This window comes from Phoxinus phoxinus (assembly GCF_949152265.1).
Source record: "Phoxinus phoxinus genome assembly, chromosome: 10".
NCBI lineage: Eukaryota > Metazoa > Chordata > Actinopteri > Cypriniformes > Leuciscidae > Phoxinus > Phoxinus phoxinus.
This window is the reverse complement of record NC_136885.1, coordinates 14,645,869-14,665,167: the sequence shown is the minus strand read 5'-3', so window position 1 is coordinate 14,665,167 and position 19,299 is coordinate 14,645,869. Positions and strand designations below refer to the sequence as shown.

Sequence of the window (19,299 nt, the reverse complement as noted above, 5' to 3'; positions counted from 1 at the left end):
GATGAGAATACCGATTTCTTATCAAAGACTTTAAGTGTACGTTTGTATAAGGACTCTAATGGTTTTAGAGTCACTGAACTCGCCTGAGACCAGGTGGTTAAACAGAAAGTCATGTGAGAAATAACCATAGAATACATAAACATCTTAGCTGCTTCTAATGACATGTCAGGTCATTAATTAACACTGGTGTTATATAAATGTGCCACTTTTTATATATAGCCTATGGAGAGTTTTTACTAGACCAAAACGTTAACCAGAAAACCAGACCAGAAAACTTAACCAGAAAACTTAACCAGTTTAAGTTTCAGCAAAGTAATTGAATTGGATTTTTTACAACTATTTTACATAGATTCTTCCTCAGTCAGTTCTGTTGTCACAACACAAGGATTTTTTTAAATAAACCTTTAATGAATGAAGTTGGTTGTGTGGAACCACTTAGGCACCACTTAGTGTAATAACATAGTAATAGAGTTATTACATGGTCTGGACATGTAATGTACGTTACATGGATACGTTACAACGTAGCTTGTTTTGACGTAAATGGAAACTAACTTACACACTACTAAATATTTTTGTGTTACACAATTAAATTTAGTTGAAACCTTATACATAAACTAAATGAAGCCTCCGATCAGGAGTAATCTAACGGTTGGAAAAATAGCAGACTGACTGAACTGCATCAATAATTTACCCGACACACTACAATTCTGCAGACATATGATAATGCTGACATTTACACTCGCTTACATTTTAAGAGAGAGAACATTATGTGAATAGATTACTTTTTTGTTAGCAGCTCATCAACCGGAAACTGTCTTAAACCGCACGCAACTGCGTGCATCGGTCCGTGTTGTGCATGTAAAATCAGTATTTATTTATTCATTAATCCTTAATTTCAACTTTCTGAATATTATATGATGCATGTAAAAATACCAATTATGATCACGATTGAGTAGTATCATATTTAATTTAACTTATTTTCAACAATAGTTACGTAAGGCAAAAGTTAGAATGAAGGATAATCTAAAATTCATCGCTTTTCAACACAACTTCTGCTCACGTATTTGAAGGCTGCTATTGGAATATTGAGGATAAACATCATATTATGCGACTATGCATTACTTTACGGAGAGCTTACGTTCTGCCTTAAGAACAAATTGTGCAGTCGAATAGTTAGTTACAAACTAGCACGTAGTTAGTTTTTATTTGCAATGCTGTTGTGGGACACAACACCACAAGTGACCATAGACATTCTGAGTGTCCTTTGAGTTAATGCTACTGTTTCAAAGGGTTCTTGAAAGGTCAATGCAAAGGTCAATACGATCACTAACATGTCAACTAACTCTCATTAGAGTATTAGCAGAATGTCAGGTTAGGGTTCAGGTTAGTATAAATGACATGTAGTTGCAAAGGTACTTATGAGTAGAATGTCTAAAGTGGACCACCGAAATAAAGTGTTACCAAAGATTTTAAATTGTACAGACCAAGATTGCAACTCTCCCAACAACAATGATGAAAATGAGCTCTAGAAATATTTAGACCAAACTTACACCACTACAAGTGACAACCTTGTGTCATTTTAATATCAGAAAAAGTGATAATTGTCCAGGAAAGATAGAGAAGCAAAAGAGCACATGTCGTGTATCAAGGACACAGCATCAGAATTTACTTTTTTTTTTTTTTTTATAAAAAATGACTCAGAAGAACTAGAAGTTGCTCTGGCTGTTCTATAATCATTCTCAGTGGGATATAAAAACTCAAAAAAATTGCTTCCAGAACGGAAGTCTTCCTTTGAGCCTTCACACCACTGGCTGTTAGAGCATAATAATAATTGGTTGTCAACATTCGTCCTCAACCATATTCATTAAAATATTTCCCATAATTTCCATTTCACTCATAAGTCCGGTAGTCTTTTACATTCGTCGTGCCCCTTTAAAGGTTAAACCCATAAATACCACCATCATTATAAGAGGCTATTCTGAGTTGTATGTCTCTGGAGCCATGATGACGCTATAAGGTAAGTTAATTATATCAATTATGGCACTCAAGGTCCATCCAGATATTCTTTGAGTAAAAAAGAAATGCCAATTTGCCAGAAGGTGCGAATTGTTCATGTATGGCTGTGTATAAAAGCAAGGTCGGTAAGCTTTTTGAGCAACAGAGGCAAGCTAACAGCAAACTGCACTCACGGGCACTGCAAACATGTGAGTTCTTTTGGTTAGATGTTGAAGATGTGGTTGACTGATTCATGCTGGGATTGTGACGTCTCTGCATGTCGTGTGTGTGTGTGTTTTGCGTCTAGGTTGAAAGCGTTGGCTCTGATGACACTACTGATGATCTCTGTGGAGTCGGACCTCTCAAACGAAGAGTGGAAGTCTCTGAGCAACCCACAGACCAGGACCCTGGTGAGTCAAACGGCTCTGGTCTTCATCCCTCACGCAAACACTCTCGCTGAGGTTCAAAATAAGCAAATGTGGGAGTTATGTGTGATTTTTTTTCATATAGGAATATTTTTCATGTGCTTAAAAGGCCGTTGAAGTCTTAAAAAACGTTTTTTGTGATAAAAATTCAAACTTGGCACAAAAGGTAAAAATTACTCATCTAATTTTTTTCATTTGTATTTTTATTTAATTTTTTATTGCAAAGGGATGCAATTCACATCTGTTCACATTTGTCACTTTTACAGCTTTACCGGTTTACAAAAATTTACTTAATTTTAAAGAACCCTTAAAGGTTCAATGTCTTAAATTATTAAATAATACTTTTTTCCTAAGAGTGTCCTTATGGACACATCTGTATAATATGTGTATTATTATTTGTTTTTACAGTCAGACAGTCTGTTTTTTTTCTCTTAACTTTTTTTTTAGCTAATTTATTCTTGTAAAAATTTTGAAAGGACATTTACTGCATTTTAAATTCATGTTCTCGTTAATATGTTGTCAGTTTTTCCGGATCCTGCAGTCGTATCTTGAAGGCAGAGAGAGTGAAGCTCAAGCGATGGGCAGGAAAACAGACGTGAAGCTCAACAAAAACAGCAATAGGGAAAATACTGGTTACGACAAGTACAACCTCTATCTTCACAATGACATTTATGATGTTTAGCCTGAAGATTTCATTTTTAGTTTCTCAATGTCTATCATGTAAATCATTAGGTCTAATAGTTTGAGGAATGTCCAAGTCATTGTGCCTGTAATGATGTTTTGCACAGTAAAATTTGAACTGTTGCTTAACCAATCTTCGCTACATGTTTCATTTCTCATAAACCCTACCACATAAATAATCAATTAAATATTTGTTATGTTATAAATGTTTTAAAAAGTTGTTGATAAAAGTTGATTAAAGCAAAGCATGTCATATATTGTGTTTATAATAAAGATGTATGTAAGTAGTAATGTGTTGTTCTCTTCAAATTATCATTCCATAGTTTAAATCTTCCCAGTTTATTTGTTTACTAAATTAGTATGAGAATGGAACCTAGCAACTGTGGAATATGAGATTTTATTCAGGAGTGCAGATTCTCAACATAATTAAATCATATTATAGCTATATATTCATTTTTATTAAATATTGAGGATCACTGTGAATATTGAAAGATGTAGCCTAACATGTAGCCTAAGGCCTACAATTTGAAAGAAAGCTAAATGAGTTACCATTAAAGAAAAACATTGGGAGAACACACACACACACACACACACACACACACTCTCTCTCTCTCTCTCTCTCTCTCTCTCTCTCTCTCTCTCTCTCTTCTTCTGGTTTCATAAGAACGGGATAGGAGACCAGACTTTGCTACAAATGTGAGAGTGACTTCCGATTTATCCAGTAGGTGGAGACATGCTCTTTCATTTTATTGCAACTACACAGCACACAAATCACAGAAGAAGAGCAGCAGGACAGAAGAGCAGTTTGATAACTGAAATGTTATATGAGTGAAATGAGTCTGTTGTGAAGTTGATTATGGATGAAGTTACTGGAGCTCAGCTGATCGCTGAGGCGCTCAAATCTCAGGTCTGTGTTTTGTTGCCGGGATGCTTTTCAAAAATAGTTTTCTCTAAGTTTCACCTGTTTACCGTCATTTAAATGAAATAATCTTGCAGGTTATCTAATCAAAACCTTTGTCCTTAGCACCTAGTCATTAACGTGTATTTTATTTACAGTGTTGTTGTTTTTCCATTGCAATATGCGTGCAAAGAATCACCTGCTGTACTATTGAACTTGGACAGTGTGGCAAAGGTTCCGCGCATGCGCAATAGAACTGTCAATAAATGTGTGATCCAAAACATTGAGTAAGAGTATCATGAGATGTCACTGACCCTAAATATGATTATCCTCGTGCGAGAGACCCCCGTCCTAAAAATCATGTATAGAACGCCCCATTAATACTGTGAAAAATGTATTAAATATTAAAATAATTTGATAAATATCATGAGGTGTGTTAGATGTAGCATTTATTCTTTTAAATCAGTTTAATTTATTAACTTATTTATTTAAATCAGTTCATTTTTAATCAGATTTATTAAATATTAAATATTTTTATTTTATTTGAATCAATTACTTTAAATTAAATTGTATTTATTTTAATATTTGTATATTTTAATCAAGGTTAGTTAGCTAGTTAGTTGTTTGTTTGTTCATATAATCTTATTTTTATTATTTATTTTTATTTTATTTTAAAATGTACAGTTCTCTAAACTTTTCCACAGTCCCTCTTTTGTAGCTCCAGTTTGAAAACCCCTGGCATAAATGCACTGCTTCTTTTATTGTGGCTTGGATTACCAGAAATACTTTTAATATTAAAACGAATATTTAACATATTAGTATGTCTATTAGGTATGTCTTTTCTTATATTTAACTCCATCTGCAGAATGTGGAGTACATGTTTGGCATCGTTGGCGTGCCTATCATTGAGGTGGCCATGGCCGCCCAAGCAGCGGGCATCAAGTACGTGGGCATGCGCAATGAACAAGCAGTAAGACAGTCTCTCTTTCCACTTTCATTTCAAATGTGTCCTGCTTTCATTACAATGAATGAAGACGGTCTGGGTTTCCATGCATCTTCTCTCTCCTAACAGGCCTGCTATGCTGCGTCTGCTATTGGGTATTTGACAGGATGGTATGAATGTTAGTTCATTTATTTCATTTATAACTTGTTTTTTCTCATGCTGTTTTGCTGAAGTATAATTTCCTTTCCTTAGGCCAGCTGTGTGCCTGGTGGTGTCTGGACCTGGGCTGATACATGCTCTCGGAGGAATGGCCAATGCTAACACGAACTGCTGGTAGCGCACTCCCACACTGCGGAATTCACTTAAAATCAAAGTCAATTGACATCAAATGGGCCATTTTTGTATTTTGTTCTTTTCTTCTTTGAAATCACAGGCCTGTCATTGTCATCGGCGGCTCATCTGATAGGAACCAAGAAACCACAGGAGCATTTCAGGAGTTCCCTCAAGTAGGGTCGATAGGAAATGTTTGGCTTTGGTACAAAATAGCCTCTGGTATCTCAGTATTTTTACTGATTTGATACATTAAGCAACAAATAAACAGCATTTGGTGACTGATAAATGAAACATGTTCAATCAGTAGATTCAAATATTCAATAATTAGTGATTTATCTCGTATACAGGTGAAACTCGAAAAATTTGAATATCGTGCAAAAGTTAATTTATTTCAGTAATTCATCTTAAAAGGTTAAACTAATATATTATATCGACTCATTACATACAAAGTGAGATATTTCAAGCCTTTATTTGTTGTAATTTTGATTATGGCTTACAGCTTATGAAACCCCCAAATTCAAAATTAGAATATTGTGAAAAGGTTTTCATTAGTGTTGGGTCCGAGTCCACCTTTGTCGAGTCCGAGTCGAGTCCAAGTCCTTAACAACCGAGTACAAGTCCAAGTCCGAGTCCAAAGAGGGCCGAGTCGGACTTGAGTCCGAGTCCTTAACATCCGAGTCCGAGTCGAGTCCGGCCGAGTCCACAAAGATTTAAATTATTTGAAATTGTCCTTTCACAAAGACCCTTTATCCTCTGAAGGGTTGGACTAAATTAATGAATGCATTTTTAAACAAATAAGAACAATTTACACCAATGATCCAGTTCAAAAGTTTACACCCCTTGGCTCTTAACAGATGCTTCCTTCTTGTGCATCACTAAATGTTTGCAGGGTTTGTAATAGTTGTGTATGAGTCCCTAAGTTGTCACCAGTGTGGAAATATGGATCTTACAATCATAGTCACTGCTAGCAAGGAGTCAAATATGCAGAAGATGCTGGAAAAGCAAAGAATGTAAGGAGCTGGAGGACTTTTCCTCATGAACAACCATTACAAAAAGAAAGAAAAAAAAGTTGTGGATCATTCAGGTAATGACACAATATTAGTATGTAATATGTAATCTGTCTTTATTTTGTGTTTGTATTTTATTTAGGCTATTAAACATCTGTTATGTGAAAAAAAAAATCAGTGCAGTAGGCTACTAAATAGAAACAATGTGTGTATGATCCGTCTTATTAAAAAAAGTATAAAAATAACATTTTGGAGATTCTGCAAGGTGTATGTAAACGTATGACTAAAGTGTAAATGTAACAAAAATGACAACATTATTAGACGCCAAAATGGTGCTATGGTTATCAAGTTTCTTATGTTGCTATGTGTCAAATCATCACAATTTCATGACTCAACGGACAAAAATTAAGTGGATTCAACCCCACATTTAAATGCAGTTATCACTCTTTATAATTTACAGTGTGAACGTAACCACTGGTCCTCTAGATTAGAAGTATGAAAAAAAAAAACGATTTAGATCGTCAATAGCGCTCCCTTTAAGCCATCACTTACCGCGTTCTGCACTCTCCCTAAAACTCTCGTCATAAACACTGACTGAAGTTGTCCGCACTGCACAGTGAATATCTTATTTATATTGCGTCTAGAGAGACTTTGTCTTTTATGAGGGGATTTGCGAAAGGATACAGCTCGTGCTGATTCTGAACATACATTTTGAGCGAATTCTTCGCATGCTGACTCTAAAACGCCTTTGATTTGCCACTGTGTTTATGCACTTAACTGTGATTGGCTACCATGCTCAACGCTGAAACAACGACGTTTCGTTTCGTTTTTGAATAATATTGTGTCATCCAGTGCCCGGACTCGACTGGACTCGGACATTTTTCCGAGTCTAAAATGTCTCGAGTCCGTGTCAAGTCCGAGTACAAATTCATCCGAGTGCGTGACAAGTCCGAGTTCATTCAAAATTGGACTCGAGACCGGACTCGAGTCCGAGTCCGAGTTCGAGTACCCCAACTCTAGTTTTCATAAGCTGTAAGTTGAATTACTGAAATAAATAAATAACTTTTGCACAATATTAAAATTTTTAGAGTTTCACCTGTATTTCTACGTGCTTAACATATCATTTGTATTTATTTTCTTGTGTCTCTTTAACCTGTGATATTCTTTTTCTTGTTTCTCATCAGGTTGAAGCTTGTCGTCTGTACAGCAAGTTTTCCGCTCGACCCAGCAGCCTTGAGATGATACCAGCTGTAGTTGAAAAAGTAAATTGTGTTTTAAGACCCCATGAAATCAAAAATTTAAGTTTTGTGGCTTGTGACTACATGTCTGCCAACTTTAAAGCCATCTATATGATATAAACAAAAAAGTTGATATACATTTTAGCAGATATTGAGATTTGCATTTTTAGCAATTTTACTCATTTAAAATGGAAATTTTATGTCTGTCTTCTACAGGGAAAAAAATAATATAGATGAATCCTTTTATTTAAAGATTTAGCCATTTAGCCATGATGTGATGTAAAATAAAGGACAAGCTCCTTAACATGTCAATAATGTTCACCCAACAAACAGAATACTTTGTTTCAGTGTTGCTATTAACTTTTAATCATCATTTTCGTTAATTGATAAAGCTGAAATAAAATGTAAATATAAGATGAAAAGCTTAAACGAAAATTAGAAAACTGAAATAAAATAAGTTTGAGACAAAACGCATAACTAAATTACTAAATCTTAAACTAAAATGTAAACTAAAAATAAAAGCTAATTCAAAATATCAATACATACTAAAATAGCACTGCCCTATGTTTGTCAAACATTTAATGGGTTCCTGAAATGAAATTCTCCTAATGTAAGCGAAATGTACAATGTTCTGTTTGTGTTTTTAGGCTGTAAGGAGCAGCATTTATGGCCGCCCAGGAGCTTGTTACATAGACATAGCTGGAGACATGGTGAACGCCAAAATAGACCGGACCAGTGCCAGGTGAGCTTTATGTAGACTTGAAGATTAATCATAGCAATGGGGACTAACTGTAGTTTATGATGTGATATTCACTTATTAATGTTTTTTCTTTTGCATCTTGAAATATGCACAATTGCATTGCTTGTATACACGTTCTTCATTTGTTCTTTAGGTTTGTTTCCTGTTGTCCTGCTCCTCCTGTGAGTCAGGCTGACAGCAGGGAGATCACGCAGGCTGTCAGGCTCCTCAAAGCGGCCCAGAGGCCTCTGATCATCGTGGGCAAAGGTGAACAGAATAGAACTGAATGAGCCAGATGTTTGAGCGTCTTCAAGGCATGCAGTGTTGAGCTGTGATCTGGTGCAGGTGCTGCGTATGCCAGGGCGGAGAAGGAGATCAGGGAGCTGGTGGAGGTCACTGGAATACCCTTCCTTCCCTCACCTATGGGGAAAGGAGTACTGCCGGATGACCACTCCAACTGTGTTGCTGCAGCCAGATCCAGGTATGTGTGTAAATGTGTCTAAATTATCTTTACAAAATCTCTTTTTAATGGAACCGACTGATGTGATGTGATTCCCATCTCTCTCTGTTCTAGAGCTCTATTGCAGGCTGATGTTATAGTGTTGCTGGGTGCCAGACTCAACTGGATCCTGCACTTTGGTTTTCCACCCAGATTCAGTCCTCATGTGAAGGTCATTCAGGTTAGTTGCAACCTTGACACTCAGTAAATTGCTGCAACATCAGCTTAAAGACTTTAAAGTCCACCTGTAGTCAATATTTGTATGCCTTAAAACTCTTATTTGATAATCAAAATGACATATTTAAATGTTTTTTTTCCCTGTGAAAATAATTTCATCATGCCTTAAAGGGTTAGTTCACCAATAAAGGAAAATTCTGTCATTAATTACTCACCCTCATGTCGTTCCAAACCCGTAATACATATCTTGACAATCTACTTAACTACCACTTTCAAGCCCCAGAAAGGTGGTAAAGACATTATTAAAGTAATCCATGTGACTCCAGTGGTTTAACCTTAGTTTTATGAAGCGATGCGAGTGCTTTGTAAGTGCAAAAAAAACATAATTTACCGCTTTATTTACAAGACATTAATCTCCAATGTGCGTTGCGTTCATGCAACAACGTCTGCTCTCGCGTCAACATAACACTCATACGTCGTATACACTCTTGTTCATTGCATATTAATATATTGTGAATAATTTTAATTCTATTTTTTCTAGGAAACCGTACTCGCATCACTTCATAAAACTGAGGTTAAACCACTTGGGTCACATTTTATGGGATTACTTTTATGATGTCTTTACTACCTTTCTACCTTGAATGGAGAATGGAGAGAAAGCTCTCAGATTTTATTAAAAAGATCTTCATTTGTGTTCCGAAGATGAGCGAATGTCTTACGGGTTTGGAACGACTTGATGGTGAGTAATTAAAGGTACAATATGTAAGAATTGTCACTTGTCGCCTGTCAATAACGTTACATAATATCTGCGCTATCCCTGGTCTCTGCTTGTACTGCCGTAGTAACCTTGGCGACAGATGTGGACAACTGCGTTACGTCGAGCGGCACGCTCACGCTGTTGTTGTGTCGTTCAAACATTATGTACCATGGCAAGCATACATTGGGACAAAAGGAGAAATAAAACGAGGATCAATATCGGCATGGCGTTTTCGATATGCCGAGAGCTCCACGTCCGCGACAAACTTTGACTTGACAGAGTCCTACATGCACTCTTGCATGTACTTTATTAGACAGGTGAGAAATTGTATATAAAACAAATCAATGTCAGTGGTGGGCCGTCAGGGCCAGCAAGGCCTTCTCTGCTGGCCTAAACACTATGAGAATCACTAACTTGCACTTTAATATATATTTTTTTATGAATGAGTATTAAATTATTCCCAATAGTCCGTTCTCATAATTGCATAGCTTTTCTCTTGGTTGCGCTGCTTCTAGTAGTGTATATTTATTTTAGTGCTTTTATCCAATCATATTTCAGTCATCATGTGTTGCCAGGGTCAAATATATCTGCCTCGAGGCCTTCAGAATCGATAGTGCGGGCGCCTGTAGCTTAAGATGAATGGCAATGAAACTGTTGCTTTAACCAATCAGATAATCGGTCAGATTTAATCAGCCAATCAGATATCGAGTTGATTGCACCGAGGCCATCTAGCAGGCATACAATAACGTAAGCATGTCCACGCCCTTTGATTGGATGGTCAGAGCGTGTAATAATAACCTACTATTATTACTGGTAGTCAGATCTAGCTAACCGCATCTGTTGCGAACTGTGTAAACTAAAATACCTGTAGATTTAATCGTTTTTCAACCCACAAATTAATGTTTATTTCCTTCCTCGACCACCAGCAGGTTCAAACCTACCGGAAAAAATCCCTTATCCATCTTACGCAGAGTCACAGCACTCTATCGATCTGTCCCGGGTAAAAACACAACTGACTGCAATGTAAAGTTATGCCAGGACTGATTTTGAAAGCAAAAGTCCCGCTGATCTCAATGATATCGTTCAAAAATCTGGTGTGAGAGCTTGTGTCAGCTGTAACGTTACACATCATCATGTTTTGCGGTGTTTTCCCTGTTTAACGTTACTGCTTCTGTCGAGCACACACTCTCAGCACTAAAGCGAATTAAAACTTATGACAAAAATACGACGGGACAGGCTCGACTTTCAGCACATTAACCTCCTCGATGGCGATAGAAAAGGTTGCTGGGACTGAAAAGCACAGACAACCTGTACAACCAAGTAATTCAAGTCTTTTTGAGGAAAGAAATTAGGATGGATTTTGTGTAAAAAAATCAGTTTTGGAGAGTATAATGCATTTTTTTGCCCCTGTTTTTGTCCGTGCTGAATATGATTTTCTTCCTAATTTTTCTTGTAAATTTATGATCGAAACAACTTCTTTTTTTCAAACATTAATACTATTGTAGCCATTGAAGGATAAGACAGGGAGGATCCGTTTCTGAATTTATAATCGGAACGCAAGAACCACTGTACACAAAAGCCGAACTCACTCGCTCGTTTCTCTCTACCTGGCCTTTCGCGAACTCACCGCATTAACCCTATAACTGCCGGAGCTAAATAAAAACAGGAATTTCACATTATAGAGAGTATGTGCGTGCGCTGCTACACTATTAAAAGTTATTAATTCAGGGTGGACATCACTGAAGGCCTAGGTGTGAAATGCACGGCCCGCCACTGATCAATGTATATAGCTAAACATGATGAAATGTTCGAATATGATCAGTATGGTATTCTAATGTTGATCTAGCTTACTGCCAGTCTCATATAGCCAACAAACTAACTCATAGAATAACATTATAACTTTCAACACACTCAAATGCAGTTTAGTGTGATAGTGTAACTGTTAGACCAAGTGAAACAGCGCTGCGTTACCTCACAAGTTTAATTCGTCAAATAAACTGACCTGTGTGAGTATTAATTCAGCACTTGCGGGTAGTTCGGTAGAATTAAATGTCCTTATTTCTTTATATCCACAGGACTCGCGTGTGATATCTGTCTCTTATTAGCAATCGCGGCCTGCTTCATACCACTGTAATGTAAAAAAACATAAATGTTTTCACTCATCCATAAACATTATTAGATCTATCAGCATGATAGCAAGTCCCATCATTCCGCTTATCACTTGGTCATCAACCTACGCCTTTGTTATTGTAAGGGGTTAGCAACCCCTAGCGGCGAAAAAAATTACATATTGTAGCTTTAATGACAGAATTTTCATTTTTGGGTGAACTATCCCTTTAAAATAGCTTTAATGTAATTACACCCTTGCTTCATTTAGTATACGCGGAACCATGAATATGTAAATTAGTCCCCGCCTCCACTCACTCACACCAGCTCAAAATATCTGATCCACTCAGTCAGCTGTAGTAAACACTACACAATAGCACGTGGAAATATTGCTTTAATTCAGCCATGTTTGAACCATAAACCGATTCATGAGAAGAAGAGGAAGAGCGAATTATACAGGGTCGTCTACAAGGCGATGTATCAGAATGGTAATGCATTTTATGTACCGTTTTTTTACAACGTCGGACACATAACGGTAATTGATATGATTAGCCTTTGGCTTGACTACATTATAAAACAGCTAATAATGTGTTGCTAATGTTACACAACCATGTTCCCGTTCGCCAATTCAGAGTCAGACAGTTGCGTTCTAGAAACGAGCATCTTTAGAAACGCTTCGAACATCTTAAAGCATATTAAAAACACCACATAGATATATATATATATATATATATAAACAACATTAAAAACGTAATTTTAACATCTTCAGTTTATTGTGAATTTGTTTAGGTGGATCTATGTGCGGAGGAGTTGAGTAACAATGTGAGAGCCGCATCTGCTCTGCTTGGAGACATACGGGCTGTGGTCAGCCAGGTAAATTACAGTATCACCTGAGTTATCTTACATAAATGCAATGTTTTTTGGTTTTGCACTCTTATCTGCATCATGACAATCTTCACTCAGAAAAAAAAGGTACAAAAGCTGTCACTGGGGTGGTACCCTTTCAAAATATACAGCTTTGTTTGTACCATAGCACCTCAAAGGTACATGTTGGTACTAAAAGTGTACATATTAGTACCTAAAGGGACATTTTTTCAAAGAGTATATGTTCTATAGATTCCCAATATCCATCCATCCATCCATTTTCTTCCGCTTATCCGGGGCCGGGTCGCGGGGGCAGCAGTCTAAGCAGAGATGCCCAGACTTCCCTCTCCCTAGATTCCCAATATCTCAATAAAATACAGTATGTTTTGTAGCATTTAAAACTTACGACTTACGATGCTACACAAATGTCTTTAGCAAAAATGCATCACTTAATATTAAAATGGCAGTTTTTCTATACCTTTAAGGCTTATCTATATCAATGACTTCTCTTTTTATTGGCTAATGTTTTGCCTGTGAAACAAGGAACAGTTTGTCCACTGTTTTTGCAGTTAAATATGGTGAAAAACTTATGGAAAATCATGTTTTCCATGAAATGGCCCCTTAAATTTCTTTTTCTACTTGGTTTAAAGTTGTTGGATACTGTAAGGTCAGAGTCCTGGAGATTTCCTTCTGATTCCCAATGGTGGGCGACACTGAGGGACAAAATGACTGCCAATGCTCAGATCTCAAAGGTGAGCTTGCTTTCTGTAAACATGTCAACTGTGAATTTAGCATTTATAGTATTAGATGAACCATTTTTATTTTGTCCCACAGACTCTTGCTCTCCAGTCCACTCTGCCCATGAACTACTACACAGCGTTCCACCACATTTCTGAGCTCCTGCCCAAAGACTGCATCATAGTGAGTGAGGGAGCGAACACGATGGACATCGGCCGTACCATGCTGCTCAATTACCTCCCGCGACACAGGTGAGAGACATTTTCCTGCCCCACTGTTCACAGCTGGACAAGAGATCATACTCTCCCTTTCTTATCCCTAGATCAGTATTCACTGTTTAGCTGTCCAGATCCAGACCTGGGATTGGTTCAACTTAAACAGTGAATCATTCTTTACGAATTAAAATGTTAACATACATAAACAGGGAACAGAAAAAAAAGCTGCAAATTTTAAGATAACTCTGATGTGACATTTCAAATAGGAAATTTGTGTAGGTTTGTGTGTGATGAGAGAAATGGAGGACGACATACAGATTTTGTTCTGCTGTGAGAAAGTTGAGATCACAAGAAAGCTATCTTTTTATGTTGTGGGTAAAAGAAAACCACTTTTGTTGTTTTTTTAGATTACTTATTACGTGAAAACTTGTGTACATCATGAGAAAATAACTTTTATGTTTAGATCACAAAAAAAAAAACATTTGTTATGTTTACGTTATGAGAAAACGTCATTTTTAGATAATGAGAACATTTGTTGATTTGTTGAACTGTTTAGATAACTAACATAAGAACTTTTGTTAGATTAGATCACAAAAACAACTAATGTTTAGATAACAACTAACATAAGAAAACAACTTTTGTTATTTTAGATCACAAAAACAGCATTTGTTATGTTTAGATCATAAGAACCAGATTTGTTTGGATCATAACAAACAACTTTTGATGTTTAAATCATGAGAAAAACACTGCTTTGATCACACACACACATATACAACTTTTGCTATATTTAGATAATGAGAAAATTTGTTGTTTATAAAAAAAAATCACAAAACCTTTTATTATGTTTTGATCATGAGACAACAACTTTTGTGATGTTTAGATCACAGGAATAACACAATTTTCATTTTATCTGTATGATATATTGACTCCTGTAAGTTAGGATTCTTTGGCCTTTTTCTGGGAAGGAAATTTAAAGAATGTACCGTAGAGTAGGTAGCTCTATTAAATGCTCTTCTGTAATGTTGTCCAGAGCAGTAATCTGAATGTCTTGTACAGGTTAGATGCAGGCACGTTTGGCACTATGGGGGTGGGTCCAGGCTTTGCCATTGCCGCAGCAGTTTTGGAGCAGACGCAGAAGAGCGCTCAGAGAGTGGTGTGTGTAGAGGGAGACAGCGCTTTCGGTTTCTCTGGCATGGAGGTGGAGACCATGTGCAGGTGAATTATTACACATCATGATGCATCATTCTAATCATTATTTATCTAAGACATGGAGCTCCACCTCCAGGACGTTTGTGCGGTGTGCATACTTTTATAATGGTTCTATTTGCTCTGCCTCATTATAACTATAACTTGTAATTCTGAATAGGTATAAACTGCCCATCATCATCATAGTAATCAACAACAATGGCATCTACAGTGGAGTGGATCCAGAAACATGGAAAGAGATGGAAAAGATGGGAGACATGACCACCATGTGAGTATTGAGCCTAAGGAAAGTTCTGGGTTCATTCTGAAGTAGAGCAGTGCCTGAAACTGAAATCCGTGGACCGAAAGTAAATGTTATATTATATAATATAAATTTACAGTCTCTACATTTCAGTGCAAAAATGTTTGACAACAGGTGGCGATGTAAGTTTTATGACTTTATATCTTGCCATTGCCAATTCAGACTTTATGACTCCATATTTCACACTTCTGAGAAAAAAAGGCAGAACTGTGAGATACAAACTCACAATTGCTAGAAAAAAAGGTCTAAATTGTGAGATAAAATGTTGCAATTACCTTTTTATTCCATATAATAGCAGAAACAAGTCTCCATAAAAATGTGTGCAGCATTCCGACTTATGCTGGACTAAGATGGAATGAAGATAATACAAATGTGTTTGGATAGATGGCTGAAATGTGTTCAAAATGTTTGACTGCATATTTTAATATCTCACGGGGCCTATAAATTGTATAAATAAATTTAGAGTCAATAAGTTAATTGTTAAAAATGAATTTAATTTAGTGTAAAAGACAAATGCTGTCAATAGGCTTCGTTTCTATTGAAGTCTGGTATCAAACGCTGGTTATAAGACTGACCTTTGTGTGTGTGTGTGTGTATGTCTTAGTGCTCCTCCGGTGACCCTGCTACCAGAGGCCCGATACGAGCAGGTGATGACTGCGTTTAGGGGTCATGGGTATCTGGTTCGAACGGTGGAAGAACTCCGCAGTGCACTACAGGAGAGTCTGAAAAACACTGAGATGCCCAGCCTCATCAACGTACTTATAGACCCGGCCTCAGACCGCAAACAACAGGTACTGCACACACACGCAGTCTTACGTTTTCGTTAAATCAGTTGGAATATCATTAAGAACGGAACCTTCGCTGCATCCTGTATCAATGGCTGTGCCCATAGTACGGGATTGTTGTGATTTATTTATGTAAAATTCAGAACAGGTGCTTCTTCTAAAGACACCCACCTCAGTTTAGAATCATTAGTTGAGTATTGTGTGTCATAATATTCCGATTCATATTTCGTGATTTAGCGTGCAAGCCATACAGTACGTGTATGCGCAATACTTCAGAGTCTGATCACCTTATTTTATTACAAAACTGCAAAAATACAATACAAACAACATGTCACATTATAGAGCATTCGAATTAGACAAATTTTTTTTCATGCTCTTACTTTACAATGCAATTATCAATAATTAGATACATTTGAAGTTGTTTAAATAAAGGGATATTTACAGCCCGTAGACTATTTAAAAAAAATAACTAGTTTGTTCATCTTAAACAAGTCATATCCCATATTTGAGTGCAATGATTGAATAGCATTATACTGTAGACAAAAATGAGCAGTTAATCATAATAAATATAATAAATATTCCTTTGACAGTAATTTGAGATGCTGCTTGTTAATCTCACGACTGGCAACGCCGGCAGCGCTGATGACCGCTTAATCTCTCAGATGATGTTACACATTAAAGATGACATGCATGGTAGGGTATCATGCATGTCTTAATAAACAGTTGGAAATATCTATCCGTTTCCCTGAAAATAACTGCACAGCTTACAATGTTCGTCAACCAATCAGTTTCAAGCATTCAACAGCCCCGTAGTATAACAATTTATATAAAACACTTGTAACGGTTGTATATTCTTACACAGGAAAAACACTGAATCTAAGTTATTGGCAATTGGGTAGTGTGGTGTTGTTGGACCTTTAACATGTACAGCATGCCAGTTAAGTGTTCATAACATCACAAGGCCTGTGTAACATTAAATTTCAACACTAACACACTCTTTTTTTATACCTCTCCCTCTCTCATGTACACACACCTTAAACATATCTGACCTTTCTATTCTTGAAAGTTATGAGGCCCCATTATTGAAAGTTGTGACCCTCTTTGTTGTGCTGGTTGTATCCTGGCAACCACACGCAGACGTATTGAAGGATTGGGTGTCATAGCGAGCTGGAACACTGAAACTCTCTCACACCGACACTCAAAGGGCTTCCCCAACGATGAATGGAAACTTTCTAGTGTTACAAAAGCATTGAGAAGTAAACAGGATCGACTTCAATGGAGTTTATTAATGTGTAAACTTTTGTTGTCTTTAATGTTTATAGCGTAATGAGACTGTTTTTATCTCCTAGGAGTTTCCCTGGCTGACACGGTCAAATCTTTAAAAGCTGACAGAGGTATCGGATGTCGGATCACACTGCATCTTACACTACATTTTGGTCAATTTACTGATTCACTGTAGGTGGCACCGTTTCCTATAAAAATAACCAAATCTATAATTTTACATGATCTCAGTCTCTACTGACTCTACTGAATTTTCATAGATTCCATTTTTTTCTTTAAAAACTTTAAATAGTTTGCCCAAAAATGAAAAATTCTGTTATCATTTACCTCATGTCGTTCCAAATCGGTTTGATTTTATGTTTCTTGTGGAACCGTAAATTAAAAAATGTTTGTTGTTGTTGTTGCTGAAGATTTTCCAGCAGCTCTTTCTATACAATCAAAGAAAGTTCTTTCAAACTCAAGTCAAAGGGTTTATTAAATATCTGAAATAAGGTCTGTGGTTAAAACAAGCTAAAGATATTTTCACATTATATTCTACAACATATACCTCACTCGTGCCCTCACTCTATAAGCATGCTCTTGTAAACTATATTTTAACTCTACAACTTTCCAACTTGTAGATTTTAAATAGCTTTGTGCTTGGTGATGGTGACGTTGAAGTCATGTGGCTGTGGTGTAGTCCATTTAAAGCCTAAATTTAGCTTTTTATTGCTGCTGATTGTATTTTAGGCTTCAAAATGTTGATGTGTAAAACAAACTTTTGTTGTTCCCGAAGCATATTGTCTGCAATAATCCAAAAGCCAATTTGACTTGACGTTTTGTCGAGGGAACCAAGGGGACGCTACGCTACAGTACATTAAAAAATGTCATCTCTTCAGTACTTTATAGTGACCATGTCTGTCAACCCATATGATTTGTGCAAGTCTTCTAAAGTTATACTACAGCTTTATGTGAGGAATAAGTTAACTTTTAAATCATTATTCATGTCTCGTATCTAGCTCGCATTGGTTTATTCATTTTATAAGTATAAAAGAGCAGTGGGAAGATTCTTCAAAATATTAGTTTAAAGTCATACAAATTTGAAATGACATGATTTTTGGGTGAACCTCTCCTTTTAAAGAGAACATGCTAAATAACAATGTCAAACAACAAATTAAGGGACATTTCACTAGTTAATACTATGTATGTTTGATCATTTTATTTTACTGTTTCAATGAATTTAATTCCCACTGCGTATTTGGATCATTTTAACCTCTGATCTCAGGTCAGTGTTGTGTGCACTGCTCCCGAGGGCTTCTGTTCAAGCTCATCTCAGTATCTGTGTAATTGAGGTCTTCCTGGCCTCGTCTTCTGCTCTTTCGTAAGGTATCATTACTGTGGTGCTTTATCACGAAGTGAGAGAGCTTCTCCTCGTTGGCCTTGGCAGATCACACCATTTTCACCAAACAGTTTTACAGCATATAAAATAAAAAATTAAAAGTAAAGGTGAGAATGCTCACATTATAAAAGCCTTATAATTGTGTTAATTATTGTGCACTAACAAAAATGCCCTTTTGTACATTGTTATTGTATAAAAGTAAAACTATTTTTCTAATAACAGCTTGTGATAAGAAACTGAATGTACTGTAATTTGATATTCTTTGAAATATTTAGTTGTAAAATTAAAATGCGATTCATAAGAAGCCATCTCTGCCTGTCTTTCTCTCCACCTCCCTGCCTGTCTGTCTCCTTGGTTCTGCACTTTGTCTGATTGCAGGCGTTTACAGACTGCATCTCCCATCAGGCTTTTAAACGGCCCTCTTCATAATTGCTCCGTCATTAATTCTGAGGGAAAGTAAAGGCGCCAATAAATTGTGAGCAGTGGTGGTCGATAAGTCCTGAAGAGAAAGAAAAAAGAGGGAGGGCGAGGTAGACGATGGGGTCTGGAAAACATCTGTGATATTCCACTACAGAGCATGCAAGCTAATTCTGTCATTTTATGCATGTGTGTGTGTGTGTATCACATGCCAGTGGTAGCCCGTCTCAGATTAAGTTATAGATGCCCAGCAGGTTTGACTTTCTATCGTTCTATACAAACTGAGATCATCTATAAATGAATGCCGGTAGTTCAA

At 36.7% G+C, this 19,299-nt stretch overlaps 2 protein-coding genes across 4 annotated transcripts; both read left to right on the top strand.

Moving 5' to 3' along the window:
- The first annotated feature begins 2,083 nt into the window (after window positions 1-2,083).
- c16h2orf66 (chromosome 16 C2orf66 homolog) lies at window positions 2,084-3,161 on the top strand. Its single transcript, XM_079626029.1, has 3 exons — window positions 2,084-2,204; window positions 2,303-2,405; window positions 2,944-3,161. Coding segments are annotated over exons 1-3 (264 nt in total). The 5' UTR covers window positions 2,084-2,202; the 3' UTR covers window positions 3,103-3,161.
- Window positions 3,162-3,824: 663 nt separating this feature from the next.
- Window positions 3,825-18,873, top strand: hacl1 (2-hydroxyacyl-CoA lyase 1). Of its 3 annotated transcripts, none has more exons than XM_079626678.1 (18): window positions 3,825-4,008; window positions 4,865-4,969; window positions 5,072-5,112; window positions 5,195-5,275; window positions 5,376-5,448; window positions 7,467-7,544; window positions 8,168-8,262; window positions 8,414-8,526; window positions 8,605-8,740; window positions 8,834-8,939; window positions 12,588-12,671; window positions 13,313-13,414; window positions 13,497-13,651; window positions 14,672-14,830; window positions 14,982-15,089; window positions 15,727-15,913; window positions 17,257-17,301; window positions 18,554-18,873. In XM_079626678.1, exons 1-17 carry the CDS (start codon window positions 3,958-3,960, stop codon window positions 17,287-17,289), a joined length of 1,707 nt encoding a protein of 568 aa, XP_079482804.1. In that variant the 5' UTR covers window positions 3,825-3,957; the 3' UTR covers window positions 17,290-17,301; window positions 18,554-18,873. The 3 variants fall into 3 exon arrangements, with proteins under 3 accessions (XP_079482804.1, XP_079482803.1, XP_079482802.1); XM_079626677.1 differs by having other exon boundaries at window positions 18,453-18,873; XM_079626676.1 differs by having other exon boundaries at window positions 17,257-18,873.
- The last annotated feature ends 426 nt before the right edge of the window (window positions 18,874-19,299 follow it).

Coding starts and splice junctions, on each gene's coding strand:
- hacl1 (XM_079626678.1), top strand. CDS start 3,958: ATGGATGAAGTTACTGGAGCTCAGCTGATCGCTGAGGCGCTCAAATCT. Junction 8,940..12,587: donor CTCATGTGAAGGTCATTCAG/GTTAGTTGCAAC, acceptor GAATTTGTTTAG/GTGGATCTATGTGCGGAGGA. Junction 15,090..15,726: donor ATGGGAGACATGACCACCAT/GTGAGTATTGAG, acceptor TGTATGTCTTAG/TGCTCCTCCGGTGACCCTGC.
- c16h2orf66 (XM_079626029.1), top strand. Junction 2,406..2,943: donor ACCCACAGACCAGGACCCTG/GTGAGTCAAACG, acceptor ATATGTTGTCAG/TTTTTCCGGATCCTGCAGTC.